This window comes from Mixia osmundae (assembly GCF_000708205.1).
Source record: "Mixia osmundae IAM 14324 unplaced genomic scaffold scaffold_5, whole genome shotgun sequence".
Lineage (NCBI taxonomy): Eukaryota > Fungi > Basidiomycota > Mixiomycetes > Mixiales > Mixiaceae > Mixia > Mixia osmundae.
The window spans coordinates 983735-1011087 of NW_014575559.1; the positions used below are offsets into that span (position 1 = coordinate 983735).

At 54.1% G+C, this 27353-nt stretch overlaps 21 protein-coding genes across 21 annotated transcripts in view; 10 read left to right on the top strand and 11 right to left on the bottom strand.

Annotated features, from left to right (window-relative positions):
• Position 1: 1 nt before the first annotated feature.
• On the top strand, positions 2 to 1235 carry L969DRAFT_49438 (uncharacterized protein; the record flags this gene model as incomplete). Its single annotated transcript, XM_014712732.1, has 6 exons — positions 2 to 36; positions 139 to 418; positions 477 to 626; positions 694 to 848; positions 906 to 1058; positions 1103 to 1235. 6 exons carry the CDS (start codon positions 2 to 4, stop codon positions 1233 to 1235), a joined length of 906 nt encoding a protein of 301 aa, XP_014568218.1.
• Positions 1236 to 1333: 98 nt separating this feature from the next.
• Positions 1334 to 3487, bottom strand: L969DRAFT_94705 (uncharacterized protein; the record flags this gene model as incomplete). Its single annotated transcript, XM_014712733.1, has 9 exons — positions 1334 to 1449; positions 1499 to 1725; positions 1787 to 1976; positions 2031 to 2115; positions 2169 to 2397; positions 2446 to 2800; positions 2857 to 3030; positions 3080 to 3237; positions 3291 to 3487. 9 exons carry the CDS (start codon positions 3485 to 3487, stop codon positions 1334 to 1336), a joined length of 1731 nt encoding a protein of 576 aa, XP_014568219.1.
• Positions 3488 to 3613: 126 nt separating this feature from the next.
• On the top strand, positions 3614 to 5358 carry L969DRAFT_48962 (uncharacterized protein; the record flags this gene model as incomplete). The annotated part of the gene is made up of 2 exons (XM_014712734.1): positions 3614 to 3808; positions 3856 to 5358. The coding sequence occupies 2 exons, from the start codon at positions 3614 to 3616 to the stop codon at positions 5356 to 5358; spliced, it is 1698 nt and encodes a 565-aa protein (XP_014568220.1).
• A 408-nt stretch (positions 5359 to 5766) lies between these two features.
• L969DRAFT_49250 (uncharacterized protein) lies at positions 5767 to 6223 on the bottom strand (the record flags this gene model as incomplete). Its single annotated transcript, XM_014712735.1, has 2 exons — positions 5767 to 5916; positions 5966 to 6223. The coding sequence occupies 2 exons, from the start codon at positions 6221 to 6223 to the stop codon at positions 5767 to 5769; spliced, it is 408 nt and encodes a 135-aa protein (XP_014568221.1).
• Positions 6224 to 6560: 337 nt separating this feature from the next.
• L969DRAFT_94708 (uncharacterized protein) lies at positions 6561 to 7318 on the bottom strand (the record flags this gene model as incomplete). The annotated part of the gene is made up of 5 exons (XM_014712736.1): positions 6561 to 6612; positions 6661 to 6686; positions 6737 to 6867; positions 6914 to 7013; positions 7064 to 7318. 5 exons carry the CDS (start codon positions 7316 to 7318, stop codon positions 6561 to 6563), a joined length of 564 nt encoding a protein of 187 aa, XP_014568222.1.
• Positions 7319 to 7648: 330 nt separating this feature from the next.
• On the bottom strand, positions 7649 to 8402 carry L969DRAFT_94709 (uncharacterized protein; the record flags this gene model as incomplete). The annotated part of the gene is made up of 5 exons (XM_014712737.1): positions 7649 to 7700; positions 7752 to 7777; positions 7829 to 7959; positions 8015 to 8114; positions 8163 to 8402. The coding sequence occupies 5 exons, from the start codon at positions 8400 to 8402 to the stop codon at positions 7649 to 7651; spliced, it is 549 nt and encodes a 182-aa protein (XP_014568223.1).
• Positions 8403 to 9367: 965 nt separating this feature from the next.
• L969DRAFT_94710 (uncharacterized protein) lies at positions 9368 to 10143 on the bottom strand (the record flags this gene model as incomplete). Its single annotated transcript, XM_014712738.1, has 5 exons — positions 9368 to 9419; positions 9468 to 9493; positions 9549 to 9679; positions 9735 to 9831; positions 9886 to 10143. The coding sequence occupies 5 exons, from the start codon at positions 10141 to 10143 to the stop codon at positions 9368 to 9370; spliced, it is 564 nt and encodes a 187-aa protein (XP_014568224.1).
• A 403-nt stretch (positions 10144 to 10546) lies between these two features.
• Positions 10547 to 12850, top strand: L969DRAFT_87632 (glycoside hydrolase family 37 protein). The gene is made up of 3 exons (XM_014712739.1): positions 10547 to 11368; positions 11427 to 12406; positions 12453 to 12850. Exons 1-3 carry the CDS (start codon positions 10812 to 10814, stop codon positions 12578 to 12580), a joined length of 1665 nt encoding a protein of 554 aa, XP_014568225.1. The 5' UTR covers positions 10547 to 10811; the 3' UTR covers positions 12581 to 12850.
• On the bottom strand, positions 12533 to 14261 carry L969DRAFT_460441 (uncharacterized protein). Its single transcript, XM_014712740.1, has 5 exons — positions 13574 to 14261; positions 13463 to 13526; positions 13084 to 13409; positions 12939 to 13031; positions 12533 to 12891 (listed from the first exon to the last, which is right to left on the bottom strand). Exons 1-5 carry the CDS (start codon positions 13913 to 13915, stop codon positions 12625 to 12627), a joined length of 1092 nt encoding a protein of 363 aa, XP_014568226.1. The 5' UTR covers positions 13916 to 14261; the 3' UTR covers positions 12533 to 12624.
• On the bottom strand, positions 13713 to 15919 carry L969DRAFT_461657 (uncharacterized protein). The gene is made up of 7 exons (XM_014712741.1): positions 15316 to 15919; positions 15253 to 15265; positions 15139 to 15201; positions 14898 to 15088; positions 14523 to 14848; positions 14372 to 14464; positions 13713 to 14321 (listed from the first exon to the last, which is right to left on the bottom strand). The coding sequence occupies exons 1-7, from the start codon at positions 15626 to 15628 to the stop codon at positions 14064 to 14066; spliced, it is 1257 nt and encodes a 418-aa protein (XP_014568227.1). The 5' UTR covers positions 15629 to 15919; the 3' UTR covers positions 13713 to 14063.
• A 67-nt stretch (positions 15920 to 15986) lies between these two features.
• Positions 15987 to 17908, top strand: L969DRAFT_82296 (uncharacterized protein; the record flags this gene model as incomplete). Its single annotated transcript, XM_014712742.1, has 2 exons — positions 15987 to 16887; positions 16938 to 17908. The coding sequence occupies 2 exons, from the start codon at positions 15987 to 15989 to the stop codon at positions 17906 to 17908; spliced, it is 1872 nt and encodes a 623-aa protein (XP_014568228.1).
• A 394-nt stretch (positions 17909 to 18302) lies between these two features.
• Positions 18303 to 19820, top strand: L969DRAFT_460269 (uncharacterized protein). Its single transcript, XM_014712743.1, has 8 exons — positions 18303 to 18790; positions 18842 to 18853; positions 18901 to 18978; positions 19026 to 19056; positions 19107 to 19243; positions 19292 to 19347; positions 19404 to 19456; positions 19509 to 19820. Exons 1-8 carry the CDS (start codon positions 18476 to 18478, stop codon positions 19565 to 19567), a joined length of 741 nt encoding a protein of 246 aa, XP_014568229.1. The 5' UTR covers positions 18303 to 18475; the 3' UTR covers positions 19568 to 19820.
• On the top strand, positions 19676 to 21090 carry L969DRAFT_460189 (uncharacterized protein). The gene is made up of 9 exons (XM_014712744.1): positions 19676 to 19939; positions 19988 to 19999; positions 20051 to 20128; positions 20184 to 20214; positions 20263 to 20399; positions 20449 to 20504; positions 20561 to 20613; positions 20670 to 20730; positions 20792 to 21090. Exons 1-8 carry the CDS (start codon positions 19784 to 19786, stop codon positions 20723 to 20725), a joined length of 579 nt encoding a protein of 192 aa, XP_014568230.1. The 5' UTR covers positions 19676 to 19783; the 3' UTR covers positions 20726 to 20730; positions 20792 to 21090.
• L969DRAFT_87643 (uncharacterized protein) lies at positions 20684 to 21208 on the top strand. The gene is made up of 4 exons (XM_014712745.1): positions 20684 to 20730; positions 20792 to 20925; positions 20978 to 21031; positions 21080 to 21208. Exons 2-4 carry the CDS (start codon positions 20851 to 20853, stop codon positions 21134 to 21136), a joined length of 186 nt encoding a protein of 61 aa, XP_014568231.1. The 5' UTR covers positions 20684 to 20730; positions 20792 to 20850; the 3' UTR covers positions 21137 to 21208.
• A 71-nt stretch (positions 21209 to 21279) lies between these two features.
• L969DRAFT_87645 (uncharacterized protein) lies at positions 21280 to 21926 on the top strand. Its single transcript, XM_014712746.1, has 3 exons — positions 21280 to 21517; positions 21572 to 21643; positions 21697 to 21926. The coding sequence occupies exons 1-3, from the start codon at positions 21449 to 21451 to the stop codon at positions 21787 to 21789; spliced, it is 234 nt and encodes a 77-aa protein (XP_014568232.1). The 5' UTR covers positions 21280 to 21448; the 3' UTR covers positions 21790 to 21926.
• A 701-nt stretch (positions 21927 to 22627) lies between these two features.
• On the bottom strand, positions 22628 to 23242 carry L969DRAFT_48968 (uncharacterized protein; the record flags this gene model as incomplete). Its single annotated transcript, XM_014712747.1, has 4 exons — positions 22628 to 22667; positions 22719 to 22833; positions 22885 to 22979; positions 23031 to 23242. The coding sequence occupies 4 exons, from the start codon at positions 23240 to 23242 to the stop codon at positions 22628 to 22630; spliced, it is 462 nt and encodes a 153-aa protein (XP_014568233.1).
• Positions 23243 to 23416: 174 nt separating this feature from the next.
• Positions 23417 to 24062, bottom strand: L969DRAFT_17588 (uncharacterized protein; the record flags this gene model as incomplete). The annotated part of the gene is made up of 4 exons (XM_014712285.1): positions 23417 to 23456; positions 23509 to 23626; positions 23677 to 23783; positions 23836 to 24062. 4 exons carry the CDS (start codon positions 24060 to 24062, stop codon positions 23417 to 23419), a joined length of 492 nt encoding a protein of 163 aa, XP_014567771.1.
• A 453-nt stretch (positions 24063 to 24515) lies between these two features.
• Positions 24516 to 24803, bottom strand: L969DRAFT_17589 (uncharacterized protein; the record flags this gene model as incomplete). Its single annotated transcript, XM_014712286.1, has 3 exons — positions 24516 to 24571; positions 24620 to 24693; positions 24742 to 24803. The coding sequence occupies 3 exons, from the start codon at positions 24801 to 24803 to the stop codon at positions 24516 to 24518; spliced, it is 192 nt and encodes a 63-aa protein (XP_014567772.1).
• A 410-nt stretch (positions 24804 to 25213) lies between these two features.
• L969DRAFT_87650 (uncharacterized protein) lies at positions 25214 to 26160 on the bottom strand. The gene is made up of 3 exons (XM_014712748.1): positions 25445 to 26160; positions 25323 to 25394; positions 25214 to 25275 (listed from the first exon to the last, which is right to left on the bottom strand). Exon 1 carries the CDS (start codon positions 25814 to 25816, stop codon positions 25478 to 25480), a length of 339 nt encoding a protein of 112 aa, XP_014568234.1. The 5' UTR covers positions 25817 to 26160; the 3' UTR covers positions 25214 to 25275; positions 25323 to 25394; positions 25445 to 25477.
• L969DRAFT_48618 (uncharacterized protein) lies at positions 25967 to 26963 on the top strand (the record flags this gene model as incomplete). The annotated part of the gene is made up of 10 exons (XM_014712749.1): positions 25967 to 26072; positions 26115 to 26122; positions 26185 to 26262; positions 26315 to 26348; positions 26403 to 26492; positions 26539 to 26588; positions 26640 to 26695; positions 26742 to 26794; positions 26847 to 26875; positions 26931 to 26963. 10 exons carry the CDS (start codon positions 25967 to 25969, stop codon positions 26961 to 26963), a joined length of 537 nt encoding a protein of 178 aa, XP_014568235.1.
• Positions 26953 to 27353, top strand: part of L969DRAFT_94722 (uncharacterized protein) — a gene marked incomplete at both ends in the record, with an annotated part of 2274 nt that continues 1873 nt past the window's right edge. The window contains one exon of the mRNA XM_014712750.1: positions 26953 to 26992. Within this exon, the coding sequence (XP_014568236.1) occupies positions 26953 to 26992 (40 nt within the window). The remainder of the gene's footprint in view (positions 26993 to 27353) is intronic.

The window sequence follows — 27353 nt, forward strand, 5'->3', positions numbered from 1 at the left end:
TATGACGCGCAGGAAGGACAGTGCCAGTCCTCCGCAGTAGACTGAGACCAAGAGCTGGCTTTACCTGTTCGGCACTTGAGTGACCGCAAGGTGCGAGCAGTAAGTGTCGTAAGAAGTCGAACACGTCGCGCTTCAAAGTCGACGACGACTTGTCGACGGCTCGCCCGAGCTGATGACGTTTGTTTTGCCCGGCGAGACTGCCCCACGACCGTCAGATGCCATATCGATCGTCAAGCTAGGCCCAGGCTTGGGTCATCTTGGTCCGCTACACGGCAACAAGTCGAATAAAGACGACAATGCTTCCACTGTCACCGTCATCAAGTCTGGCTTGCTGGGCCAAGAAACGCTCTCTACGAACAGGCAGACCGAGTCTGCAGAGCTCACACAGTCCCTCTGGATCGATTCGGCCGGAAAACGCGTCCGTCGTCGTAGCTCATTAGCTGAATTCGCTGATGGGCGCATGGTCGTTTGACTAGTACAATCCCTCCCCGTCAGAGTCCGTCATCGGCTTTGTGACGTACAGAGGCGCAGAGGGCTACAGAGTCGATATCGGTGCTTCTCAGCCTGCCAACCTAGACGCACTCGCTTTTCAGGGTGCCACCAAACGTTCAAAACCGCAGCTCAACGTAAGCTCTCCTCATTTTTCACCTCGTTTCCGCAGTCTCACGCTCTTATCTCCGCGCTCTCGTCTAGTTGGGAGCAGCAGTGTATGCTCGTGTGAGCTTAGCATATGCTTTTGTCGAACCGGAGATCGAGTGCTATGATCCCACCACGCAAAAGTCAGCTGGCTTTGGCGAGTTGGAGGGCGGCATGATCTTACGCGACGTGCCTCTACGCAAATGCCGAGAGTGCGTGCCGGTGCTTCGATCGGTCGAGGGATCACTGACGTTTCTGGGCAAGCGCAGATTGCTTGCTGACAAAGATGCAGCGCTCAGTGAGCTAGGCAAGAAGATGCCGTTTGAGCTCGCCATCGGCGTCAACGGACGTATCTGGCTCAAAGGCGCCGACACAGCCTCGACGCTTGAGCTATACCAGACGCTTGCTAACATGTGCTCAGTGTGATCGTGATCGCTCGCTGCATGCCACGAGCATGAATTATCAGCCAAGTAGCAGGAAACCGTCCAAGCGCGGCGATGCTTGCTTTCGAGCGGCTCTATTTTGCGCCCATCAGAGGGGACATCATCTCTAGAGCGCGTGGTCAGACGCCAAACGCGGCATCGCGCACGAATGGTTGAGCTGGATCTAGCCCAGAGCGATCGAGCAGCCATTTGACATATGTTCAATGCAATTCGCATGTGTGGCTCTCTTGGCTTTGTTCTATCTCGGTCTCTATCTAGACGAGTCCATTGGCTTCGAGCAGCAGAACGATCTGGTGCACAATCTCCGAAGCGGTCTGTTTCGACATATCGACGACCAGATCTGGCTTTTCCGGATCCTCATATACGTCGTCTGTCGTCTCATCAGATTGGGCTCAGGCCGGTCAGAGCAAGAGACTGACCGACGCCTGTGAAGCCCTTGATTTCACCATTGCGTGCACGCTTGTATGTCCCCCTTCTGTCTGTCTTCTCGCAGTAGGCCAGAGGCGTAGCAACGTGAACGAGGAAGAATGTGCCACCGCCTGCACCACCATTGGTCAAGACGTGTTCCTTTGCGGCTTTGCGCGAGGCTTCGAATGGCGCGATAGGTGCAGCGATAACGGCAGCGCCAGCTCTTGACAGCTCAGCACTGTCGCGACACACCGGCTTCGTAAGCGTGCGACATGGTCTGGGCAGCAAGAGGAACTGACGCTACAAAGGCGATACGCTGGATGTTCTTATGACGGTCTTCGTGAGTGAAGCCGAGCTCTGACGACAGCTCCGATCGGACAGTCTCGCCGAGGAGCAAAGAGACGCTTCGACCGGCTTGCTGATTGAGCGAAACTTGTAATGCACGCGCGATGGTATCTTTGCCGGAATTATACAAGCCCGTGAGGAAGACTGTACATGCTCTCAGTCAGTTACGCGGGCGAGCGCAAATGGCAGAAGACACACTCGTGAAGCCTTGCTTGTTGCGAGGCGGGTATGATTCTCTGAGCACTTTGACGACGGCATCGTAGGAAAACCAATCGGGGATGGGCTTCCTTGCTATTTCAGCCTTTCCCTACAGCGGTAGCACAGCGCGAGACTCACAGCACCGGTCTTGAGCCTTCGACGGAGCTCGGTACCGCTGATGTCGAGCGTCTGGGTACCCTTTGGCACTTCGTCAATGGGTTGGTACTCGTCTGATCCGGGCAGATAGGTCATCATCTGGAAGGGCACCATCTCGATATCCAGCTCTTTCGAGTACTTTGTGACGAGCTCTTGCGCATCATAGGGTCCGTAAAAGTCGACGCCTTTGGATGACTTGCCCGGTCCAGCGCTGTGTCACCTGATCAGGATCGCTCCAGCAAGCAAGATGACGACGAACTGATCACGACCGACGATGAAGAGCGAGCAGCCAAAGTTCTTGCGAATGATAGCATGCCAGATAGCTTCACGAGGTCCTCCCATGCGCATGGCGAGCGGCAAGAGCGCCAGGGCGGCCATACCGTTGGGATAAGTCTTGATGATGGCTTCGTAAACGCGCACGCGAGTGAAAGCGTCGACATCGCCGGGCTTGGTCAGGCCGACAACGGGATGAATGAGCAAGTTAGCCTGGTTCTGACGCGCTGCTCGGACAGTGAGCTCTCTGTGGGCTCGGTGCATGGGATTCCGGGTCTGGAAAGCAACGACACGTCGCCAAGCCAGCTTGACAAAGTGTGCGCGAAGCTCAGCAGGTGTATCTGTGAAGCGGTTGTGTGTATCAGCTGTGGAATCGCTGATGATGCATGCCGCTCACATCTGAGGGCTACATAGTCGTAGTGTACGGGCGCAGCGATGGCTTCGACGGAACCGCCGACATAGTAGTCTTTTGCTGTTGCGTGCAGGTACTTGACAGCAGGATGAGCGAGATCGTCTGCGCCAAAGACTTTGACAGCCTCGTTAGACTTGTCAGGCTTGTAGACGTCCGTCACTGAGCTAGCGGTCAGCCGACGCGGTCCAGGGTGCCAAGACTTTCTGACCTGTGAGTATAGCGAGCGCTTGCTCGTCGCGAAAGTCCCGCAGCGTGATGCGAGCTCCCGCTCTGAGTCCGAGCGACCTGATTTGGGACTCGTCGACGTCCAAGGTGATTGGCATTGTCCAAAGAGTGCCATCAGCAAGTCGCAGATTCTCGACGACGCTGTCATCTCCTGTTGATCCCATGCACGCGCCATTGCCGCAATGCAAGCTCACCTCGTGTAATCAGCTTCGTTCATGAAGCCTTCGAGCGGTGAGAAACCGCCAGACATGAGGAGCTCGAGGTCGCATAGCTGTCGCTCTGCCAGGGAAATGTCGGGCAGTCCGTGCGATTCTTCGAGGAGAGCAGCTTTCTTGCTTGCATCACGGACGATGAGGTCTTTGAGCACTCCTCCGTGCGGTGCGTTCACCATGTTAGCAACCTCCCGAGTCGTGCACAGTCCGCCTGACGCCGAAAAACTTTGCTGTGGAGGCGCGCGCGATGGCGACATGCCCCCCAAGCCAAGCCAAGCCGGCTGATCCCCTCGTCGGTGCAGTCTATGCAGCAAGCCAAGGCGCTCATCGCGAGCCAGAAGTACTCTGAAGCAATAGCACTGCTCGATGTCGCGCTCAGCAAGTCGCCTGACCTGCGATTGCTCGACTTGCGTGCAATAGCAAAGGACGCGAGTGATCAATGGCGAACCGCTCTTACCGATGCCCAGCAGATGGTCAGACTTGCGCCTGACAAGCCAATGGTGCGCATACCATACTTGAGCGTGGTCGGGCCTCACATTTCGAGCAGGGCTACTATCGCGCCGCAAAGATCCTCGCGAAAAGAGGCAAGTACGATAAAGCGCGCGCATTCATGCAAGAGGCCATCATCCGCAGCACTCCCACTGCCCAGACTGTCTTGCAGAATGAGCTCGCGCAGATTGTGCCGTCACAACTGGCTAGCAATCTCTTCGACAGTCTGCCTGTCGAGGTGATCGCACTCATCTTCAAGTACAACATCGCGTCGGCATCCGGCGTGGCAAATCAAAATCTCCAACTCTCGAGACTGCAGCGTGTCTGCAGACGTTTCCACGATATCATCGAGTATGACGCTACATTCTGGCAGCGCTTCGAGGTCGTGAGCAGCCATCGTCGCAACCTGCAGAAGATGAAACGCTGGCAAGACAGACTCGGCAAATCTCATCTAACCGACCTTGTTGCGAGTATAGACTCTTTCGAGAGCTATGAGAAATTTGCCCTCTCGAAAGGCATGAGTCTTTCGGCCTTTGCAGGTCACGCTCTCACATCGCTAAGCTGTAAAGACATCACGGAAGATGTCAATGCTCTCATTCACAACGTTGCAAGCAACCTAGTCCACGTCTCTCTGGGCATATCACGTTGCGGCGTTCCGCTCGAGGTTCTGCTGCAGTTTTTCCCTCGTTCTCGTACCATCAGACTGGGCCCTAGGGGCGCAAGCTGGCAAGATTTTGATATCGGGCCGTATGAGGTCCTACACCCTTACGATAAGAACCGGGCACATCCTATCGAAGAGATTACCATGCTGGAGTGCACAATCAGTTCCGAGGCCGGTAAACTCGTCCGCGGCCATCCCGTCCGACGCGACTGGTACAGCAATGTCAGAAGTCTACTTCTCCAAGACTGCTGCCCTGGAATCGATCAACCCTTTGCCTCCTGGTTCGAACCAAATACTTCGTCAGAGCGCAAATACGACCTACCTCGTCTGCAATATCTCGTCATCTCTGACAAGCGCAGGATCGCCGATGGCCCCCTTCTCTCCCTCGCGCACTGCCAGAGCTTGCAAAAGGCAACTATTGTCAATTACGGCATAGCCAGCCTGCCGAGCTCTCTGCAAGCCCTAAAGTATTCTTTTCAGGCTGGTCAGGCTGCGCCGAGTCTCGTCGAGACGCTGTCGAGCTGCCAGGAGCTGCGACATCTCACCGTAGACGGACACGGATTGGAGGGTCACGCCCTCTCTGCGCTTCTGCGGCACAGGCCGCTAGATCTCAGATCGATCAACGTCGGCCCCAGATCATGTTTGAGCAACCTCGATGTCGAAGCCCTCTTGTGCTGTAACAACCTTCAGGCCCTAGAATTACGAGGTCTCGCCGACATCACCGGCGGTCCTCTCGTGAGGCTCGTCAATGCATTGCGCAACCCAGAGACTGGCAAAGCTGCCATCAACCTATCGGTTGACGATTGCCCCAACATCGCTGTTGATGCACTGGACTGGCTGCGCGCAAATATCGATGGCAAATTCAGCGCAAAGATGACTCAAGTCTCTCGCAGTCGATGATACCACGCGCAAGACGAATCACGACTAAGCATACTCTGATCATGTAATCTGTGGCAGTAACGGCAACGATGCATTCCCGCGCGAGCCCGCTGTCGGTAAGACTTTCGCCGGTGCTAGGCAAGCGGGCCATGATCTTGCTTGAGCTTTAGATCGTCGACGAGTAGGCTACACCTGGCGATCAGCGCATGGCAGATCACGCACGAATCACATACTTGGACTGCACCAATTTCACCAATTCCTGTGCGCACTGCTCAGTCGACTAGAGCGAGCGACTTACATCGTCCATGTCGTGCACATTGGCCGACTTCAACCACCAGCTCGAAAAGGTGACCGACCAGCGCTTGAAGCGGAAGCAAATCACAACGTTATCTTGGGGGTTCAAGATCTCATACTGTCCACCACCAGTGACTACTGAAGCACATTAGCTTTGCGACGTGTACAAGTTGCGCGTTGCTCGCTTGTGTAGCAATGCTCGAGCAGATCGCCATTGGTTTTTGATTCGTTCGAAGATTCCCACTTTGCTCTGATGCCTTGCATTGGCTTGTAGATACTCATACCCTGCAACTACGTACAGTCACGCGGATGCGGTTCAAGAGGCATGGCTTACGTTAGTCTGATGGTCAACATGAGCTTGGAATCTAGCAATGTAAGCGATCGAATTCTGGTCAAAAGCTGCGCCTGGAGCCGGGCTTGCAACAAAGTAGATGTTGAGATCTGGTCCGTATCGAGGGCCCACCGCACGGCGTTCGACGCCGTTGCCGCCTGCTAGAAGGTCTAGTTTGTTTCTGTCTGACGCATAGCTCGGCAAGGCGGCTACAGTAGCGCACCAGACACTGAGCAACGCGGACACAACGGCGCTTCTCATACTCGTAGCTCGTGAAGAGAGGAGGAATTGAGCTGGCTTGCTTGCGACAACAAGGAGACAAGAAATTGATGTTAGGTTGCATCGCGATAGCGCACTTGCCGCTCGCGGTAAAGCCAAATTACCAGATCATCGCGTGATGGTGCTTGTTACAAAGTATGCGAAGACGAAGTGCAAAGCCCGGCGGCGTGCGATCGTGTAAGTAGCGAGAGCGATCACTGAGATCTCATTCGGTGTTTTGTCTGGTGCCCGGTTCAGGGAGCGCAGAGGCTAGGCAATCGAAGACTCCGCTTGCATGTTTGCATTGTCGCGGCGCAGCAAACATTCGCACGATCGTTGATCAAACTAGCGGGGCATAGTCTTGCTTGAGTTTAACCTCGTCAACATAGAGACTGGACCCAGCAATCAGTTGTGCAGCAGATCAAGCACGGAGCACTCACTCGGACTCGACGAACTCCACGAGAATCTGCTAAGGGCGCTGAGACGTGTAGATGCAGCACACGACGAATGACTCACGTCGTTCTTGTCGTGTACATTGGTCGATTTGAGCCACCAACTAGAGAACACGACGGACCAGCGCCTGAAGCGGAAGCAGATTACGACGTTGTCTTCGGGATTAGGGCTTTGGGTCTGTCCTCCTCCAGCGACTGGTCATTCCATCAGCAATTTGTCCTGCAGGTGCGAAGCGCTTGCCTGTGTAGCAATGCTCAAGCAGATCACCGTCTGATTTGGCGACGTTTGATGATTCCCACTTTGCCGTGACGCCTTCGACGGGATAGAAGATGTCCATGGCCTGCATAAGCCAATGATTTTGTGTCTACCAGTCGTTCAGTACTGGCCCACATTATTGCGATGATTGATATGCGCTTCAAATCTGGCAGCGTAGATCTGCGAACTCGGGTCGAACTGTTTGTCTGTCACCCTGCTTGCAACAAAGAACACTCTGAGATCTGGTCCGAAAACAGGTCCGACAGCATGATTCGTGGGAACAAGGCTGGGAGCTTGGAGACCATCATTGGGTGTGTTCTGCTCGGTGGTGGGCAAAGCAGAGCCAGCGGCGCACACTGCGAGACCGACGAGCACAACGGCAGCTCTCATTCTCGTAGCTGGTCAACAAACAAGAGCTGAGCTCGTTGACTTGCATTGCAAAGAGGAGATGAGACAATAGTCGTCAAGTCGTAACGCGAGGGGGGCTTCTGCTGTTAGAGCGGGCACGCAGTGCATTGCTTTCATGTTGCTTCGACGAAGTATATAAGCATCTATCAGTCTGAAGACTGCACGACATGCAGGGTAGGGAGATCGGGACACAGCTGGACAACGACGTGCGCTACACTCTGAAAATCAACCGCGATGGATATCGATAAATGCAGAAGTCACTGATGCATCTATACTCGCAGCATGTCACACAGCTTGAAACTAGCCTCATGTCTAGACTAGGGGTCCCAGGTCCTGCTGGAGCTTCTGGCCATTGACGAAGAGCCTATGTCGAAAAATCAGCGCAGTCAGGGCCGCAGGAGACGAGAAAACCGACGCAGAATTGACGGGAACTTCCGGATCCTGCATATGTCCGCAGGTCAGACTGTTGATCATTGAGTCCGCATGACTCACAAGATCGTTATCGAGGATGTTGGTCGACTTGAGCCACCAGCTCGAGAAGTTGACCGACCAGCGCTTGAAGCGGAAACAGAGCACGACAGTGTCTTTTGGGTTGTGAGGGCGGAATTCTGCGCCTCCAGAGACTGCAGCATTGACATCAGCACTGGTGTTCCACGATCGAGAGAGTAGAATGCTTGCTCGTGTAGCAATGTTCGAGATGATCACCGTTAGACTTTGCTTGACCCGACGATTCCCATGTGGCTCGGATGTAAGGGCCGGGCTGGAAGATGTCCATAGCCTGTCCAAGACTTTCAGCAAGGATGCCAATGGTGACAAGTCGACCTACATTGTTGTGATGGTTGATATGGGCACGGAATTGAGCGTTGTAAGCCTGAGTATTAGGATCGTACAGTTTCTCGGCTGAGACGCTCGCAACAAAGACGATATCGAAGTCTGGGCCGTACAGAGGTCCTACAGCACGGCGATCGAGACCTTCATCGGCGGCTTGGTTACCGACCTGGCTGGGCAAGGCGAACGCAGTAGCGCACAGAACCGAAACGATAGAGAGGACTGCTGTGTTCTTCATCTTGCAAGCTTAGTAGCTCACCCAAATCGCTGGACGTTCTGTCGTTGCGAGCGTCCGATCGTATTTTCCTGGCTGAGAGCGTCTGTGAGACGATCACCGCCAAGCGATGATCCCTTTGACGACGGTCGCGCATTCTGGTTGCTCGTGCCGCGATTGCGACAGAGACACTGAGCGTTATCCACGACAGGTATCATAGCGAAGCGATTTACAAGCGGGGTTGCGAGCAAAGAGGATGCGTCAGATCCGTTGTAAAACAGTGTGCTGTGAACGATCGTTGCGAAGTTGATCGATAAGCGATAGTGCCGACGACGAATGGCGCGCGACCTTGTCTGCAGCGCATTATCAGCTCATCATTGCCATTCGAGATGCATCTGACGTTAGTGACCAGCAGGCTTGGCAGCTTTGTACGCTACATGAGACGATTTTGCCGACTGAATTGCCCGTTCTATCCTTCTGTGATTTGGCTTATATCGCCAACGACAGATGTGCCGTGACCAGCCGGGCTTCTGCTGTCATAGCGAGCACGCAGTGCATTGCGTTGATGTTGCGCGAAGAAATTAAGCATCTGTCAGAGTAAAGACTGCACGACATGCAGATGCGCAGTCACGGCGAGAAAGGAGATTGAGACATGGCTGGACAACGTCATGTGCTACACCATCGAATTAGCTCGCGAACTCGCGATAGATATCGATGGATTGCGGTGAACGCAAAAGTCACTGATGCTTGAAAGCCGATCAAAGCTGCGCGAGATCCGTGCCGAGTTTGGATGATATAGCATGTCGGCTTGCGTAGCACCTGACCCTGATTACTGACTGATCAGTGCGACATCTCCGTCATCAACGCACAGTAGTCCAGACTTCGTTCGGAAAGCGCAGCTGAGGGACATCTGATCGCGATAAGGTGGCAACAATCACAGGTTGCATGGACATTCTCGGCCCGTGCCGCAGACGATCGCGGCAATATGACTAGGCAAGAGGTCCGAAATCTTGCTTGAGCTTGTCGCCATTCATGGTAAGCCTGCGAGGAGCAGTTAGCAGAGCTAGATCATGGATGCGGTGCACCCACTGGGACTGCTCAATCGTGACGCTGAACTGTAATTATACCAATCTTCAGCGGTGAGCAAAGAGCGTGCGGCGCAGGACCTACGCCATCAGAGTCGTGCACGTTGGTCGACTTGAGAAACCAGCTTGAGAACTGAACCGACCAGCGCCGGAAGCGGAAGCAGATGACGACGCTGTCGCCAGGATTAAGGGGCTGATACTCTCCACCTCCGGTGACTGGCTAGCTCATTAAGCACTATGGTTGCATGCAAAGGGGCAAAGCGTCGCTTACTTGTATAGCAATTTTCGATCACTTTGCCGTCCTTTGAAGCGTTTGAGGACTCCCATTTGGCGGTAATGCCAAGCATCGGATGGAAGATGGTCATACTCTGCAAGTGCTTGTGCTCAACTATGTGAATGATCGCTAGAAACCACTAGCTCACGTTGTCATGATGGTTGATATTTGCATGAAAGTAAGCAATGTAAGGCTCGGACTCCACGTCGATGGGTGTGCCTTTCTTTGTGCTCGAGATGAAGTACATGGCAAGATCCGGTCCCCAGGTAGGTCCCGTAGCGCGAGCATCGAGGGCGCTGCCGGTGGCACGGTCACCAACGCTACGCTTGTCCTGGACGCTGCTCGGCAGGGCAGAGACTGTAGCACACAGGGCTGCGACGATCGAGACAATGGCGGAGGCCTTCATCTTGCTAGCTTGAAAAGACCGACTTGCAAAGCTCAAGGAGCAAGTGAGCGGCTTTGATACTCTGTTGTGGCAGGCAAAGATGAAACAGGGCGATAGTGAGCATGTTACCCGGCGCGGGGTTTACCGGAACTCTGCTGTCTTGACGACTGATGACAGATGCAAGGCCGAATGGAGTGTAGTATCGGCCACCGAATGCGAGGATGACACATCAGTTATTCTTGCCATCGCTTATGCAGCCACATAGCAAAGCAGCAGCAAGACCGTTCGCTATAGTCCGCGAGCATTTAACATCTGCAATGCTCTTGATCTTGCATACGACGAGCTTCTTGTAGTTGCGGATGCAAAACGTTGCGAATGACCTCTGATCTACGAGCCAGGGCGTGGAACAATGGGAGAGGCACCACGCCGGGGGTTCCGTCTGCTCTTGATCAGAGATATTGAGGTCTATGATGCTATATGGAATATAATGTCATCCGAGAGGGTTCAATGCAGACTCGAAGGCCCCGCGATGGCCTGGGCACAGACTTGGCAAGGGAACGAGGCTGAGGCCACCTCAGGGAGGACGTCATAGACCATTCATCGTGCGCGCGAACGACGATCATGTCTATAAGAGGAAACCCGAGGAAACCAGTGCGCGGTCGTCCTACCTCATCCTACCCGTCATCATCATGGGCGGCGGACGACTGGCCCAGGCGCAGCCACGGTCTCAAAGCAGCTCAAGTGCAAGCACAACATGTTCGCTATCGAGCACTTCGACGGCCAACATGGCGACACGAGAACAGCTGAACGACATGCTACGCTACATCAAGATGAAGTGGACTGTCCTCACTCGTTCACCCTCGGATATCCTCGCTATCGTCGAAGATCCCAAATGGCCACTCAGGAGCGATAAGGACAAGTGGCCGCTGTATGTCGCGCCTACAGAGGATGCGGCCAAAGTCAAGCTCATCATCGACACGCTCAATTTACCCGCCGATCGTGCAAAGGTCGAAGTGATACAGCTCAGAGAACTCAGTGTTGATGCTGTGAACGGTCATCATGGTGCTCTGTGGTTGCCGTACCCGTATCCTGTACCGGGCGGCAGATTTGCCGAGCTGTATGCCTGGGACGGATCTCTGGCGACATTTGGCATCCAAGCGGACGGTCTCACCCATCTGGCGCAGTCGACGCTAGACGCCTACACCTACAGCATCGATCACTACGGATTTATATTGAATGGCAACAGGCAGGTGCAGGCTGTCTGTACGAGGCATTGTCACTCATCCCCCAAGCTTGGCATGCAGGACTTATTACTTGTCACGCTCGCAACTACCTTTCTACACAACCATGGTCGTCCGTGATCAGCGCTTCCATCAAGACCAAGCTTGGCTTGCGCACGCCTACGCAGCAGCCAAGACCTACTACGCATATTGGACACAAGGTCCCCATTTCGTCCGGTCGACGGGCTTGTCGCGCTTCTTCGATCTCGGACGTCCGGGTTCTGCGCCGCCCGAGGTTGACTCGCACGAAAAGGATTCAGACGGAAAGACAGCTCACGACCGCGTCAAAGCCTACTATCGAGCGCATTGGAGAGAAGGCATACCCGACTACGATATTCTGAAACGATACGATCCGGAGACCGATCAGTTGACTGCAGAGTACTTTGACAATGATCGAGCGATGCGCGAATCGGGCTTCGACACGTCTCGCCGCTTCGGCATGTTTGGTGCAAAAGTACTCGACATCAATCCCGTCTGCCTCAATTCCTTACTTTACGCGATGGAAACCGAGCTGGCCATGATCGCAAAGAAGCTCAATCGAGTTGCCGAGGCGAAGAGATGGACCGGAGCAGCAGAAGAGAGGAAAGCGCTAGTGAACAAGTATATGTGGAACGAGCGGGATGGACTCTTTTACGACTACGATCACGTGCGCGAGGCTCAAACAGATTACTGCTTCGGTACGACGTTCTTGCCTCTTCACGTTGGCCTGGCTAGCGCAGAGCAAGCCGCAAAAGTACGCAGGAACGCTCTGCGACGGCTCGAAGTCGCAGGCGGATTGATGACTTCGGATCGGTACACAAGGGTACAGTGGGATGCGCCGTACGCATGGGAGCCGCTGCAATACTTTGCTGTGAGCGGACTGGATAGGTATGGATTCAAAGAAGACGCCAAGCGGATAGCAGCCAACAACACTTCGATGATGCTCAAGATCTTCCTCAAGACTGGCGAGATCTGGGAAAAGTACAACGCTGTCGAACGTAATGAAGAGGTTCACCTCGATTTCGGTATGCTTTTCAGCTCAGTCGCTTGGCCGAGCTGACATTGGAGCAGGATATTCGAGCAACGAGCCTGGCTTTGCGTTCAGCAATGCTTTTGCAACCATCTTTGCGCGCTATGTCGGCCTTGACGATGCCAGTCTGTTGCACCTCGATGGCATCCCGGTACCAGCGCATGTATAGCCACCGAACACAGACTTGTATGCATGTCCATTACGCATTGACACTCACTCGGCAGCGAGCGGCTTGCGAGCAACAACGAGCATCATCGGCGTGAAGATCTTGAGTTGGCCAGCTTCGGAAAGCGACCAGGCTGCCACTGTGAGCGATTTGACGCAAGCGCGCGTGCCTTTGGGCGCAAGTCTGAGCAACTCGAGCAGACCGACAAAGAGACAGCTGAGCCACATGGCGACACTGCTCGTGCGAATGACGGTAAAGATGTCCATGAAGCTTTGCACTTGTCTGATATCGCCCGAGAGCGGGTAGTACCAGGGCTGCGCTGGCATGAGCGCTTGTTCATCTTGAACATCTGGAGGCACACCTTGCCCATCTCACGTTCGGCGAGGTCTTCCTCAAAGACAATCTCCATGCCGGTCCCTTTGATTGCAGCCTTACAGTCGGCAATCGTGCGAAGCTATAACCTCCGAGCTTCAGCTTGTCGAAAGCTGGAGTAACGCCAGTCAGACCTGAGGTATGCCATCGCCAAATTCGATCTGACGTGCGAGCTCTACGTGCTTGGCATCGGCAGGGTCATATCGATCGGTCATGCACCATTCGTATACGCCAAATGTACCGCCTGGCTTGAGGACGCGCATGATTTGGGTGTAGCACGCGAGCCAGTCGGGTGCATGGACGGTTGCTTCGACGACGAAGACGTGATCGAATGAGTTCTCTCCGAATGTATCGACGAGCGACATAAAGTCGGCATGGACGAACTGTAGCTGCTTAGACAGACCTTTTTCTGCGGCGTACCTGTTGGCCTTTGCAACTTGATACTTGCAGATCGTCACGCCTGCGTGACAACGCAGACATGGGCATAGATCGCTCAAGTCATAGCTGCCTCACCTGTAACGTGTGCACCGGTAAAGCGAGCGATCTCGGTGGCTGGCCCGCCAACACCGCATCCGGCCTGCAAGACGATCAGCTGAGGATCGAGCGACAGATCCGAGATCGCACATCCAGCACTCTCGATCCTGGCGTGATGCCAATGCGGAGAGCGAGATAGTGTTGATGACGTGCAATGGCTTGACCGAATGGCTCGCCCCGGTAGAAAGTGCAAAAGTGAAAACTTTGGCCCCAGCCTTGTTCGAAGATGTCCGTCACGCCATCATAGTAGCTCGCAACGACGTTCTTGTATTCTTTGATCCGCTTTGATTCTTGTTCGATTGTCCCTTGACCGAGTTGGTCGACTTTTCCATTGGCAAAGTAGTCGCAATAATTTTGCATGCCATCCTCCGAGCGCAACTCCTTGCGACGCTGCACGAGCTGATTGCCATTGACGGCGGGCGCTTGCACCATGCTCGCTGCTCTTGCTGCGAGGTGAGGAAAAGATGCTTGCCGATACAAGGATGGAAAGTGGTACGATCTTTCGCGAGATAGGAGTGCTGCGACGAAACTCAAGTGGCATGACGACGGAATGACGCAAAAGGTTGCATTGAACAGGTTGTCACTCCGGTTTGCGGGCAATGATCATCTGCATGGGCGTAAAGATGCCGAGCTTGCCGCCTTCTCCGAGGGAAGCGGCTGCTACACTGAGTGATTCGACACAGTCGCGCGTGCCTTTTGGCGCAAGTCTGAAGAATTCGAGCCAGCCGACGAAGATACAGGTGAGCCACATGGCGAGTGTAGTCGTGCGAATGACGGTGAAGATGTCGGCGAATGTTTGAGCTTGACGTATGTCACCCGTGAGAGGGTAGTACCAGGGCTGCTCGAACGTAAAGTCAGCGATGTACGCATGTGATCAGAATCGCTTGCCTTGCCACAGTCACGCTCGGCGAGGTCTTCCTCGTAGAGGATTTCTAGACCAGCAGCCAGCACAGCTTCCTTGCATTGGTCTGCTGTACGCATCTGTTTCAACGAAGCTCATGATCAGCGCCAGCGCTGATCAGTAATGGTCGCACTGAACCTGAGGCAGACCGTCTCCAAATTCGATCTGACGAGCGATCTCGACGTGCTTAGGGTTACTCGGATCGTAGCGATGCGTCATGACCCATTCGTACATGCCAAAGACGCCGCCAGGTTTGAGCACCCGCATGATTTGAGAGTAGCAGCCCTTTGCGTCTGGCGCATGGACCGTCGCTTCGCAAGCAAAGACATAGTCAAAGGTGTTCTCTCCGAACGTGTCGACAAGCGACATGAAGTCGCCTTGAACGAACTTGAGCTGATGTGAGAGGCCTTTCTCGGCAGCGTATCGATTGGCCTTTTTGACTTGATGCGCATTGATCGTGACGCCTGCTTTCCTCTCAGCATGCGATACTACGAGTACTCGGATATAGCCTACCTGTAACGTGAGCATCTGTAAAGCGAGCAATTTCTGTCGCAGGTCCGCCGACACCACAGCCCGCCTGCTTAGACATTCGAGCCCGGTTCACATTGATGACGTGAGAGTAATGACTGACATCGAGGACTTTTGAGCCAGGTGTGATGCCGATGCGGAGAGCGAGGTAGTGTTCGTAGCGGGCGATGGCTTGTCTGACGTTGGCAATTAGCGCCGCTCAATGTGCTCGAGCAGGTCAGCTTACTTGAAAGGCTCGCCTTTGTAGAACGTGCAGAAGTGCCAGCATTGTCCCCAGCCATTTTCGAAGCTGTCTCGACCAGGTCAGATAGAGACAAGGGCTGACAGGGAGGGGACGTGCACATCCGTCACACCTACGAAGCAGCATCAGCGTGGGCTCATACCAGATCGAGCAGCAGCAAACCATCGTAGTATCCAGAGACGAGGCTCTGATAGTCCTTCAGTCTTGCTTTCTCTTCTTCCGCAGTGCCCTGGCCGAGCTTATCGACGTTGCCCTGGGCAAAGTAGCCCGTGTAAGCTTTCATGCCCTCGGTAGATCGTGGATCTTTGCGCTTGATGAGCGTCGAGTCACCGTTGACCATCTTTGTGTTGACCATCTTGCCGTACAAATCTTCGAGGTGGAGGATCAGGTTTGAGCGAACGAAGGGGACGTTGCGATCAAGAAATACTCGAACGATGAAGGTACGAGCGCAGATGGCGTTGCCGCTCGGGCCCATGTGAGATCGGTGTCACAGAAGCTCGAAGGGCTGAGCCTCTGTGATCGATACGATGGACGCCAGAGATGAAACGAGCTGTAAGAAAGCCGCTGGTGTTTTAGGAAAGCCGGCTCCATGGCGTCGGCCGACCTTGTGGCACAAAGGCGACAAAGGCGATCAAGAAGGACAGCGCAGACTGAAGCCAAGCGGAGTCTGAAGAGTATTAATGGCAGGATCTGAGAGTGTGGACGGGAAGTCTGGAACGATCAAAGACTGCGAAAGTCGGTGGAAGCACAGGCCGGCCAAACTACGGACAGTAAAGGCCACAAGTGACTTATAAATGAGGAAGCGTCGAACGAAGCTCGTCGCGGCAGACAACATGAGCTCACGGCCGCAGCGTACAGCAGCGCAGACGGGCAGTCCGTCTGGCAACCGCATCTCCATCACGCTAGGTAAGCGAGCGCGTAAGCTCAGCAGTGAAGAGCCAGAACAACCGCCAGCGCAAGACTCTCAAGATGAAGACTATACCGAATCAGGTTCGCCTGTCTCGTCTCAGCTCGCCTTTGAGCTTAGCCGTAGAATTGGATGGACAGATTTTGGCACGCCTGAGAGAGGGACTGCCAGGCCAAAGCGAGCTAGGACCAGCTCGTTCAGAGACGACTCACCTTCTGTTCGCTCGACGCCTCGACGCGCTGCTCGCAAAAAGGCGCCTGTAGACACAGCAGGCACGGACGATGACGATGAGGATGAGCCGATAGATGATGAGGAAGGGGAAGACGCCGTCGAAGTGACAGAGTCAGGCGCAACGACGCCTGCAATTTCCATCTCCCAACATCGCAGTCACAAGAAAAGCGCCCGGAATCCCTCTGGCTTGCGGCGACAGTCTTCCACGCCAGCCTTGGCTACACCTTCTGGAGACGACGGACCTCTGGATGAAGAGTCTGATCTTGAAGACGACCTGCGTGGAGAAGGAAAGATAGACAGGAACGGCGTTCTGCAAGACGGCCGTGTCTTTCGTATATCCACCTTTGAGCTCCCAACGCGTGCGAACAAGAAGAAAGTCTGGGTGCTCAGTATTGACGCGGCAAAGATGCAAGGATACCGTGACTCGGTGTACTTCTATAAACACAATCCGAGGATCACCAAGACATCTGCGACTCAGCAGGAGAAAGATCTGCTCGCGCGACTCGATCGCATTCATGCCAATCTACGGCATCGTCAGGTGAATATCTTGCCTGCTCGTACGCTCTTCAAGGCGTTCGGTGCGACGACTATACAAAGTGAGCATCTTTCACGAGAAGTGACGATTGATGCCAAGACAGACGTGCAGATGGCAAATGGATCGTTGACGATTACTATGAAGACGCTTCCATAGCGGCAGGCAAGACACCCGGCGAGCGAGCCGTCAACGAAGCAGAAGACGAAGTCGAGAACTCTCTTCTAGCGCCTGCCATGACGCTCCAACCACTCTCACGTGACGAGCGAGAGGACTCGGTCATGACCGATCCTAGCAGTCGACTCCATTCCCGTCTGACAGGCAGCAGACTGGTCAAGTCTCTTGCCTCGGTCTCATACAGCGCCAGAGGCACTTTTGCACCTTATCAGGCTGGCTCTGTGCAATTCGGTGGATCAGGACAAGATCCTTATACGCTCGTCTACAATGCCACGAATCGAAAGACCAAGCTAGCTGCCCAGTTGACCGAAGAAAATTGGATGCACCAGTATGCTCTAGCTATACGAGGCAAGAACAGCGCTCTGCTTCATTTCAGGCGGGACAATGTCGAGCCTGCAAGTCTGGGCCGACCGCAAAAGCTTCGTACTGCTACCGAGTTGACGCCCATAACCAAAGTGGAAGCTGTCAAGGAAGGCTGGAACATGCCTGTCAACCCAGAACACGAGCCGCCTGAAGCGCCTCTGGATGCTGACGATCAAGATGACGACGGGCCCAAGCCGTTGGGTATCTACGAGCCCCACACGAATGTTTACCATGTTCCCAAACTCACCCAATCAGCTCAAGCTACCTTGGAGCAACTCGACCGGTTGCCCCATATCGATTCTGTACGGAAGATGGATTTCGACGGATTCCCTTCCGACTGGGTCCAGAAACAAGATCGTACTGCGATAGAGTACCGTATTCGCCGAGCCGGCAGACGATGGGGTTTCGCTTCCATCTCTACAGAGATGGCTGACCCTGTCTATGAATTGGGTGAACCTTTGCCGCCTCTGCCGACTCAGCTCTGGGATTTCGATGTCAAGAATGTGGCGGCGCAGTACCTGGCGAGCGCGAAGGGGGATCTGTAGCTACACTGTACGCAATGCAGATTTCATCGGCCAACGACGCGTCAGTTTTGCTCGTCTGGCCATCGCTTATCTGGTCGGAGATGCTTACGACAAGGATCATCATTGCGTCCTGCACCATCGCTTGCACAACTGTCATGTGTCTTGGCATTGAAAAGGTAAGCCCAATGGTTTGTACGAGTGCTCGAGCTCGAATCGGTTTGGCAGCCTCTTGTCGGCGCGGGTATCGGCTGCAGTGCTTACGAGACATACTGGTCGTGCTACGAAGAGGTCAGCATACCTTCTTTCGCAATTCGGCTGAACTTGACCACGATGTTGCATGCAAGGGATGTCACTGGTCTGGCTCAAGCTGCAGCTAGCGCACGCTCACTTAGTCGGCCTTTCTGGCACACATCGACAACATCAATGCAAATGGTGCTTGCATATGGCTCATGTCAGCATTGCCGCGATCGGCTTTCAGTAGACACTCTCAACCTCAGTTGCTTATCGCCGCGTCGGCCTCAGAGTCTGATACTGCTGAGCCCATATCTCCGAACGTCTCAGCCCTCAAAGTGCCCTACCTGAGACGTCATGTCCTGCGGCGCAGCGTGCGAGCATGTCCGCTTATCAGCGCTTGAAATTTTCCTCTCGGCTTCGTTGTGCTCTTGCCAAGCTTGTCAAGCGATCTATCCGGCAGACAGTCTATTTGCTCGTCTCAGCAGTCTTCTCTTGTGCAGCGAGCGTTACATCAGCATGCGTACAGTGTCGATCCTGTTCATTATTCTTGCGAGCTCCCTCAGCAAAGCTGTGCCAACATCGATCTCTCCACACTTGACAGAGCGGGCGCCGGCCCTTCTGCTTCCGTACGGATGGTACTACCTCAACCTCAAGCTCCTCGATGCTAGTGTCAGTACCTTCAAATAGACCACAGTAGACTCGCTCAGATCTGTTCTGTAGTGTCCTGATCCAGTACGCTCGATTCGCCGGCATGTATCTCGATGTTGACGAAAGGACAGACTGGAAACAAAGAGGTAGAGTTTGCGATGCAGTGGACACTCGATGCTGGCTTTGGCACGGACCACGAACTCATCATAGTTCGTCTTTGCCAACGAGCAAGAAGACCGAGCTGAAGGTGCTGCAGCAAACAAACCAACAGTTAGGTCTAGAAGATGGCACGTCTGTCTCAGCACGGCTCTTCATCGTCGCTCAGCAGCTCGAGCAGAGACTTGGCCAACGGTAATTGAGCCCGCAACCGGTCTGCCCTTTGCACTCATGCGCGTCCGCCGTGCCAAACGAGCTCGCGTGTTCAAGAACTCAAGAGCTCCGTTCTATCGTTGCTGTCGCTTTACCTGGATCCAAGTCAGCATTCCTGGCTTCTAGGCTGTGTAATGCTGACGACATCATCAGGACATCTTCTTGTGGGAAACAATTGATCTTCACGTGCTCGGCGACACAAAAGTTTTGTGAGTGGTTCGCGATGTCGCTATAGCTGCTGCTCAAGTTGCTGCTGCATGGTCAGGATGACTTGCACAGACGACGACGTGCCGGATGATTGCAAGCAGATCTTCGATCGTGAGCCTGGACACAACTTTACATGATCAATTGCTGATGTTCTCAAATGTAGCTGATCCTTTTGATTGCAAGGGCAGACCTCACATTGCAAAGGTGGAGCACATCATTTGAGAGTCGAATGCATGTCGGCTTTGGTGATCACAAGCTGTTACACGCTGCGGAGACCAATCTCACGCGCCCTCCCGTCTTACAAACGACTCCTCATCGCGATAAGCCTTACCATCGCTGTCGTCGCTCTCTCGCAAGCTTTCCCGAAGACAGACAAACAATCACGTCTCGCCTCTGTCTTCGAAAATACTTCAACGCAAAACAAGCATACGAACGAGCATGCTCGCCTTACTCTATGTGCTCGTGCCAATCTCTTTAATCGAAATCAATGCCATACCAACGCAAGATCCAAACATGTATCATCAGGCACTGGCTCTTCCCCTGCAGTTTCCTTATGGCTGGTATGCTATCGATGTACAGCTTATCGATGCCAAAGTATGTCATCCCCCTGCGCGCTGCCGGCTCGCTGACATCGAACGGCAGTGCAAAGTACCGGTGCGCACTCCTGAGCAAGCCTCGTTAACGGCGAGCTTATGATCAGTAAAGGGAGGAGAACGCGATGTGACCACGATCTTACAGTGGACTGTCGACGCCGGGTTCAATAGAAAGAATGAGCTCACTGTCGTGAGTCGTTCTCATTCTCCGCTGATCCAACATGGCCCGTACTAAGACGAAGCAGCAATATCAAGAACAGCCCGGGCTAATCTATGGCAAGCTATCCAGCTTCTCGGGCTAGCGCAAGACTGAAAGCTCAGCAGAGGCTTGGCCGACCACCAACGAACCGATGACGGGCCAACCTTATGCGCTCTTGCGCGTCACCAGAGCAAGACGTCTCCGCATGACCAAACCTTCCAGAGATCCAGTACTTCGTTGCTGCCGGGTCACATGGATCCAAGTTGGTATCACCCTCACAGGTCAACATCGCGCGCTCACAGCAAGAACAGGACGTCTTCTTGTGGCAAATGCAGGTCGCATCGGTCAAAGGCGACGCCTCGGTCTTGTTGGTGCCCACATGACGTCAAGTCCAGCTGTCGGCTGACCGCACCACTACTTCAGTATGACGTGCGCCGATGATGACGTCCCGGACGAATGCCAGACTCTCTTCCCGCGTGAGACCCAGAGCACTGTGCTCTCTGCCTCTTAGAGCTAATGCACGGCACTACAGGCGAGCCGGTGACATGCGAGGGCACGGCAGAGGCCAAATCAGAACATGTGATCTAGCTTTGGTTGGCTCGATGCATCTTCGCTGCGACGAAACACTGAGGCTGCTTATCGTGTCTCGCTCAGCCGTCACAGATAGGTCAGGCCTCGCTTCTCGATTTTCTCTGCAACCCTTTGAAGATAAGATGGTGGTCAAGCTCTGGACATTCGCTGGTCTCTTTGCTCTCTGCTCGCTCTCCACCGTCGCCGGCAAGATGGAGGTAAGCCACAGATGCACGTCTTCAGGGATTGGCTGACTTGATCTGCGCGCAGTCGGTCAAGCGCACCAATTGTGTCAACCTGAACATGGCTCACTGTCACGAACATGTACTGCGCATCGTTGCTCATGCAGCGCATGCTGACATGACAGCGCAGATGATGTGCAAGATCGATAGCGGCGTGTGTGTGCCCAAATACGGCGGCACGGCCTGAGAGTTCATCCTGCGCAGCTAGCTGTGGCAATGTACCGCGATCATGCTTGCAATCGCTTGAATGCCATGGCTATTTCTGCTTGCTGTCCGATTTCTTTGAGTCATCTAAGTGAGCGATAGGGGACGCGCTTGGAATGCTGAGACGATGTCGAGAAGCTGATGAGGCTTGTATGAGATAAGATGGCAGTGTAGCCAGACAAGAAGGCGATGAAGGTCAGCATAGCATGTATGTGACCTCGCTTCATCTATAAATTGCACATCTCTTCAGATTCTTGTAGCCATCCGCCACATAAGCCAGCAGCAATAGAGCAAGATGTTCACCAAGTCGACTGTACTCGCTCTTCTCGGTCTTGTCTCTGTCTCTCTGGCTGTTGCCATTGCCGTAAGTCTGCCAACTCTTAGCTGCCAATATATACTCACGCTTTCGACCAAATAGCAGGAGGATGGTCCGTCGTTCGATGAGGGCTCATCTTGCGGCTATACGGATCGAATGCCTTGCGCTATGAATGCAAGTGGCCCCCTTCTTGCGATGTCTTCCGCACTCACGTGAATTGGACACAGGGCTGTAGCTGGGATGGTGAACAGTGCGGTCCAGCTATGGATGTGAACCTGCCCGCCTACTCTGGTCTGATCGGTGGCATTGCTCGCAAGTGACGTGTCTGTTGGGACGATAGCTCGACAGTGTTCCGTCCTTGGTTGCGAGCGGAGCCATCGTGACATACAGACTTCCGCTACATACGCAAAGACGGAGTCATACTCGAGACTGAATCTAACCATATCTTCCGGTGAAAAGCACCTATCTTGGTGGTTCACCGCTGAGTCGTGAGCGGGACATATTGAAAAAGGCACACGGCATGCTCGTCAAGCTGAGCGCTGTTGCTCTGCTTTCGCGTGTGATGAGGTGCGGAGCTCGAACCAGCACGCGCGGCGCGGCGTTGGCGCGTTGACGAAGGGAGTGCTGTATCTGATGACCTTGTTTGTTGATCCGTAATCGCTGATATATTAGCTGCAGCGCGCCGGTCTTAATCCTGTCCACCCTACTGACGGTCCTTCTTGCAGTGATCAGAGTCCTGACGCATGCAACGACGTTGTGCGTCGAGTGTGGCCGGTTGCATGTGAAAATGCCAATGCTAAGTCTAAGATAGCTGGGCTGCGAGTGCAGCGGCGTGAGTTGTGCCGTAGCTTAAGGAGGCGCGGAGGAGAGCGATGGTGCAGTTGGCGTGATTGCATGTCTAGTGCAGAGATCTTTCCGTGGACCAGGTCGACCCGGAAGCCGAACGCGAGATCGCGAGATCGTGCTGAAGCTTCGATCAGGCAGTCTCACTCACCGCGATATGGGTTGTGACTGTGATTGTGCGAGATGATGATCGAGGTGAATGACATGAGTCGTGCTCACTGGAAAATCGCGCGCAATCGGAATGTGTACATTCGACCGCGACAGGTCTACCGCGTCGGCACCTTGCACTTTGCGATGCATTCGAGTACTCGATGCTTATACGCGACGGATGGATACGCCGTCAAGCGAGAGATCGCTGCAGAGGTTGATCAGTTTGTGCGTAGAAAACATTGTCGGATGCACCAACACGTGATCAAAGGCTTTGCCGTTGTAGCCACCCGAGATGACTGAGTAGGTCTGCAGGGAGCCGTCGCCGAGGTAGTGCAGAGCGATGGTGACTCCGTACAGTCTGCCATTCTCGACTTTGAGCTGACGTGAGTATATCGACGATGCGTTTGGTGGGGAGGACTTACAAGTCCATGTGCTCTGGCCCGGACTCGAGGTTCCATAGCGAGCCACACCGCCATGATCAGGCAGGAAGTAGTTTAGTTTGTGGTAGCTCTTCTCGCTGTCCTGCTGTGTCAACCAGAGAGTGGCAGCAAATACGATCGGAGCTTACACTGGGTCGTAGGCAAGGCTGAAATAGATCGTATACACGGCATTACCGGGACTCGAGAAGGTCAGAGCCCAGTCTGCCTCGTAACGAGCGACGAGGTGACTGTCAGCATCGCGTTTCTCGAGAGTGTTTGGTGATGCAGCTTCGGATACAGGCGATGCCGTGATGAGCGTGGCGATGAAGCCGAGAGCAGAGACGAGCTGAGCAAATCGCATGATAATGCTTTCTTTCCCGCAAGTTGATCGCTGAAGGAGGTGGAAAGGATAGATGGGGTGGGGCAGCACAGCACATCGCATCAGGAGTCTCCGAGCTTCGTACACCGCGTCACATCGCACTGATCGACTTCCACAGCTGTGCTCTGCATGAGGATGCATTCGATGATCCTGCCATCAGAGCTTGGAAATTACTACGCCGTCGATCGTTAGATCGCTGTGTGGGCAGCATCAGTGGTAGTGTGATCGCAAGCCATGCGGGACTCAACGTGTGGTTGAAATCTTCGCCATTAAAGCCGCCCGAGATGACTGAATATTTGACCACCGTACCGTCATCTTGCGCGTAGCGTACAACGAGTGTGATTGCGTAGATGTTGCCCCGCTCGACTGTTGCCACTTGTCAGCGTTGCCAACGATGTAGAACAGAGGTGACTTACAGGTCCACGTGCTCTCTGGCGTCTGCTGGTTGAAGCCAGATCCTCTGTAGTGAGCTGCACCGCCATGGCTGGGCAGGAAGTAGTTGAGTTTGTTGTACGACTTTGTGCTGTTCTGGACCTCAGCGACTTACCCATGCGCAACAAGGGAGGGGTGCCTACGCGGGGTCCCAAGCAAGACTGAAGTAGAGAGTCCATGCATCGTTGCCCGGGCTTGAGAAAGTCAGAGCCCAGTCGTGCTCAGCAGGCAAACTGGGGTGGGTCGTCAAGCCCCGTTCGATTGCTGTTGATGCTGTAGGAACGGCTGTGTCACGAGTCGCAAGGATGGGCGAACCCCCGACAAGGCTAGCGGCGAGACCGACAGCTGAGATGATGTTTGCGAAAAGCATGCTGATATCTGAAGCGTCCGCTCAGTCGTCCGCTTGAAGAAACCCCAAAGGCAGTGCTTGACGATGATGGGTGGGTAGCCGCTGCAAGGAATCCATGACAACAAAAGTCTCCGGTCACTTGACGGAATAGGTCACCTGATTGCCGACGGCGAATACATTGATGGGATGCAAGGCAAATACGTGGGGATGGAGATCGCGCGGATGTTTGGAGTACGCAACGCTGCTGTATACGCGACGATCGCTGCGAGAATCGCGTAATGCGGGCCCCCAGTCGATGTTCAGCGACTTTTCGACCCTTATATATATCGGGGGACGTGCAAGGATCATCAACGTTGACTCATGTTGGTCGCGTCAGAATCGTGCAGCAACTACGCGGCTCCTCGGAGGCGATGTTGTTAACTCGGCGATGCAATGCAGGTATGGCCAAGCAAGCTATCGCATGAGGAGAGCGCCTTAGCAGTTCTCGGGATCGACACACGCGCAGCAGTTGAGCTTGCGGTCGTTAAGGCCTGATCGATATCTTCAGCTTCATCAGCAGCGCCCTCGAGCAGACTTACAAACGTTGTTGGGCGTGTCGCAGCCGTGGTGACCACACTGCCAAGTCATACCAGCTCCGCAGCTATCTTGATCCCTGCTGTTTGCGTAAGTCGCTAGCAACCAAGCAGAGGTTACGAATCACTTGACGGCAGCTACAAGAGCGACGAATCCCACAAGAGCAATGATCTTGAGCATTGAGAACATGTCGACTAGCAATATACTTGTTAGTAGATTGAGATTGTCTTTTTGCAGTGTGGAAGCAGATCTTGGTCGGTTGGTCGAGTTAGCGATGGCAGCGCACGTTCATGACCACGTTGCGACATGCCGTCGCTAAGCCGCCTGTCAGGCTCCAGATTCGTTGCAATACGGAGAATCTCCAAGCGTCACCGAACACCGTAAGACAACGTGAGCTGGCTGGATGCAGGGTCCTACAACGCTGTCGGCAACCGTGTCTGCAATGGAGGTGCTTGATTCATTCGCGGGCGATGAGTTGTACATCGCACTGGCGAGGCAAAAGTTCTACTTCGCATTCGAGCGGTGCTACAGAAGCGTGAGCGCTGCCTACATGAGGATGGAGGTACTGGCTCACTCGGCGTGCGAGGGAAAAGAGGTGCGTCGACGTCGCTATCGCTCTGACAGATGACATTGAAGTACTTTCGCTCAACATGTGGATCATCTGAAATATACATCAAGCTAGCGGGTAAAATGATTTGCAGCACTGACGGCGCCCCGAGAGGTAGGATAGGCGCAGATCGAGGCAATAGTGCATTGAGCAGTATCGATCGAGTGGCTTGACTGCAGCCTGCTTGAGGCACTGCACATAGGAGGGGAGGGATGTTGCACACCTCCTGTCTGGATGATGGGCCAGCAGACAGCCGCTAGGTAGTCGTACATGTCCGTCGAGATGACCGATCTCGCTCGGCAAGTCGGTCGGCGTCGGATCCGCGTGAGCACTTTCTATTCGCGCAGACATCAGCCCGAGCTGTCAAGGACGGGAAGTTCTGACGGACGATCGCGCATTGATGCGTTTTGAGTTTGCTAGGATCGAGCACAAGCTGGGCTTCAGTCATATCTCGTAAACCGCGAACGTTGTATGCCGCTAATTTGTTAGGCAGTGTGCAAACGGCGGAGCAAGGAGACCACAGGAATGTGAATGTACGAGCGTTTACACTGTAAGCGAGGCTGGCGAGGCAGAGCGAGAGAAGAAGATGGATCATCGCATGGATCAAGAGTGTTTCTGCGCCTCGTGGCGTGTCTGCATTTCTACATCGCGAAGTGCTCTCGCGTCAGATCTCGCGGTCTGTCTCGCTCGCGGCCCACTTGTAATCCCTTGCCATGTTTTTCAGCGGTGGCAGCGCTTTCTGATGATGATCATACTTCATCTATATTGCTTGCTCTGCGCGGTCTCAGCAACGTTGGCTGCTTTCCCGTATGGCTGGTACTACCTCACCGTCGAGCTCAAAGCCAAGGCTTGTCATGCACATTCTCACCCCGCACGATCCTGACCACGCGCAGCACCAGCAGTGTTTCGTCGAGGTTCTCATCTTCGCAGACTGCCTTGCCGTCATGATTGACGATTCAGTAGATCCTCGATCGCGATGTCGCCTATACGAGCAGCTGGACGATCGAAGCCGGCTTCAACGAAGCTGAAGATGTGCAAATCGTACGTTGAATGACTCTGACCTACTTCTGAACTGATTGTGGGGCGTGGCCAGAGTTGGACTAATCGAGGTCCTCCGCTCGAAGTGAGTACGCGCCTGTTGATGCTTAGCTAGCCGGTGCGACCAGCTAACCCTCGAGCAGTCTCGTTTCCGACGGTGGTAGATGAGGATACAGGACTTAAAATGGCTATGCTGCAGCTTCGCAAGATCAGTCTACCCCGTCGACAATACGGTTCGCTCTTTTGGCTGATCGCAATGATGGGATCTCATCGTCTCAGCAGGTCAATGGAATCTCTTCTACGAGTGTTGCCACTTTGTCTGGATTCAAGTGACTGCAGGAGTAGGAGACGTCATGACTGGTCTGACGAGAGCATCGCAGGATTGGTTTCTCTTCATGGAGGCTGCCAAGACATCAGAGGGAAATACCGTGGTCGAGTCAGTCATCCTGCCTCAATGCGGTCTTCGCTCACGAGCCACTCAGATTGGTATGCACCGGCGAGGAGAAGCCAGCATATTGCGCGGCGCATTTCGATCGTAAGCTTCTGGTTCGGATGGGGGAGGGCAGCAGACACTCATTTTACTGCAGCCATACCAATGCAATGCCCCGATCCGGACGTAAGACCCTGCGGATCAGATGAGATACCACTCTCGAGAGCTGATGGCTGTGCAGACGAGGGTCGTGAATTCTCAGCATGTCTGGTAAATGCATGGCAGACATTCGTCTGCGCGCCCGTAAGCCCGCCCGGGTAAATGCGTACAATCGCAATGACTTTGTTATCGATGCCTCCTCGAAGCTTCGATACATAGCCTTGCGGACTCGCGCAACGTCAGGGGCCGATTGAGCACGCGCCGGATAAGCGACACGTGACAAGGTCGACGATGGAGCCAAGAATGCATTGCAAGATCCATGTCGCCATGCGTTCGTCGCTCCATACTCCTAGTTACCACTTCTTGTCACCCTTTCTGAAGGTGCAGCAGTTGCCACGTAGTCTCTACACCCCTCTCAGGAACATCCAAGGTCGCTCCTTATACCCTGAACACTGATTCAAGGCGATTGAGAGATGTTTTCGAGAGCGCTGCCCACGATACTCGC

Coding starts and splice junctions, on each gene's coding strand:
- L969DRAFT_460189 (XM_014712744.1), top strand. CDS start 19,784: ATGCTCGCCTTACTCTATGTGCTCGTGCCAATCTCTTTAATCGAAATC. Junction 20,215..20,262: donor ACAGCCCGGGCTAATCTATG/GCAAGCTATCCA, acceptor AAAGCTCAGCAG/AGGCTTGGCCGACCACCAAC. Junction 20,400..20,448: donor GCCGGGTCACATGGATCCAA/GTTGGTATCACC, acceptor CAGCAAGAACAG/GACGTCTTCTTGTGGCAAAT.
- L969DRAFT_87632 (XM_014712739.1), top strand. CDS start 10,812: ATGGGCGGCGGACGACTGGCCCAGGCGCAGCCACGGTCTCAAAGCAGC. Junction 11,369..11,426: donor TTTATATTGAATGGCAACAG/GCAGGTGCAGGC, acceptor CTTGGCATGCAG/GACTTATTACTTGTCACGCT. Junction 12,407..12,452: donor AGAGGTTCACCTCGATTTCG/GTATGCTTTTCA, acceptor ACATTGGAGCAG/GATATTCGAGCAACGAGCCT.
- L969DRAFT_460269 (XM_014712743.1), top strand. CDS start 18,476: ATGTCCTGCGGCGCAGCGTGCGAGCATGTCCGCTTATCAGCGCTTGAA. Junction 19,057..19,106: donor ACAGTTAGGTCTAGAAGATG/GCACGTCTGTCT, acceptor CAGCTCGAGCAG/AGACTTGGCCAACGGTAATT. Junction 19,457..19,508: donor TTGCAAGCAGATCTTCGATC/GTGAGCCTGGAC, acceptor TCTCAAATGTAG/CTGATCCTTTTGATTGCAAG.
- L969DRAFT_87643 (XM_014712745.1), top strand. CDS start 20,851: ATGGTGGTCAAGCTCTGGACATTCGCTGGTCTCTTTGCTCTCTGCTCG. Junction 20,926..20,977: donor CCGTCGCCGGCAAGATGGAG/GTAAGCCACAGA, acceptor ATCTGCGCGCAG/TCGGTCAAGCGCACCAATTG. Junction 21,032..21,079: donor TGGCTCACTGTCACGAACAT/GTACTGCGCATC, acceptor ATGACAGCGCAG/ATGATGTGCAAGATCGATAG.
- L969DRAFT_460441 (XM_014712740.1), bottom strand. CDS start 13,915: ATGGTGCAAGCGCCCGCCGTCAATGGCAATCAGCTCGTGCAGCGTCGC. Junction 13,527..13,573: donor CAGGATCGAGAGTGCTGGAT/GTGCGATCTCGG, acceptor ATCGTCTTGCAG/GCCGGATGCGGTGTTGGCGG. Junction 13,410..13,462: donor TACCGGTGCACACGTTACAG/GTGAGGCAGCTA, acceptor GTTGTCACGCAG/GCGTGACGATCTGCAAGTAT.
- L969DRAFT_461657 (XM_014712741.1), bottom strand. CDS start 15,628: ATGGGCCCGAGCGGCAACGCCATCTGCGCTCGTACCTTCATCGTTCGA. Junction 15,089..15,138: donor TACAAAGGCGAGCCTTTCAA/GTAAGCTGACCT, acceptor TGCCAACGTCAG/ACAAGCCATCGCCCGCTACG. Junction 14,322..14,371: donor CCGAGCGTGACTGTGGCAAG/GCAAGCGATTCT, acceptor ACGTTCGAGCAG/CCCTGGTACTACCCTCTCAC.
- L969DRAFT_87650 (XM_014712748.1), bottom strand. CDS start 25,816: ATGATCCATCTTCTTCTCTCGCTCTGCCTCGCCAGCCTCGCTTACAGT.
- L969DRAFT_87645 (XM_014712746.1), top strand. CDS start 21,449: ATGTTCACCAAGTCGACTGTACTCGCTCTTCTCGGTCTTGTCTCTGTC. Junction 21,518..21,571: donor CTCTGGCTGTTGCCATTGCC/GTAAGTCTGCCA, acceptor TCGACCAAATAG/CAGGAGGATGGTCCGTCGTT. Junction 21,644..21,696: donor GAATGCCTTGCGCTATGAAT/GCAAGTGGCCCC, acceptor AATTGGACACAG/GGCTGTAGCTGGGATGGTGA.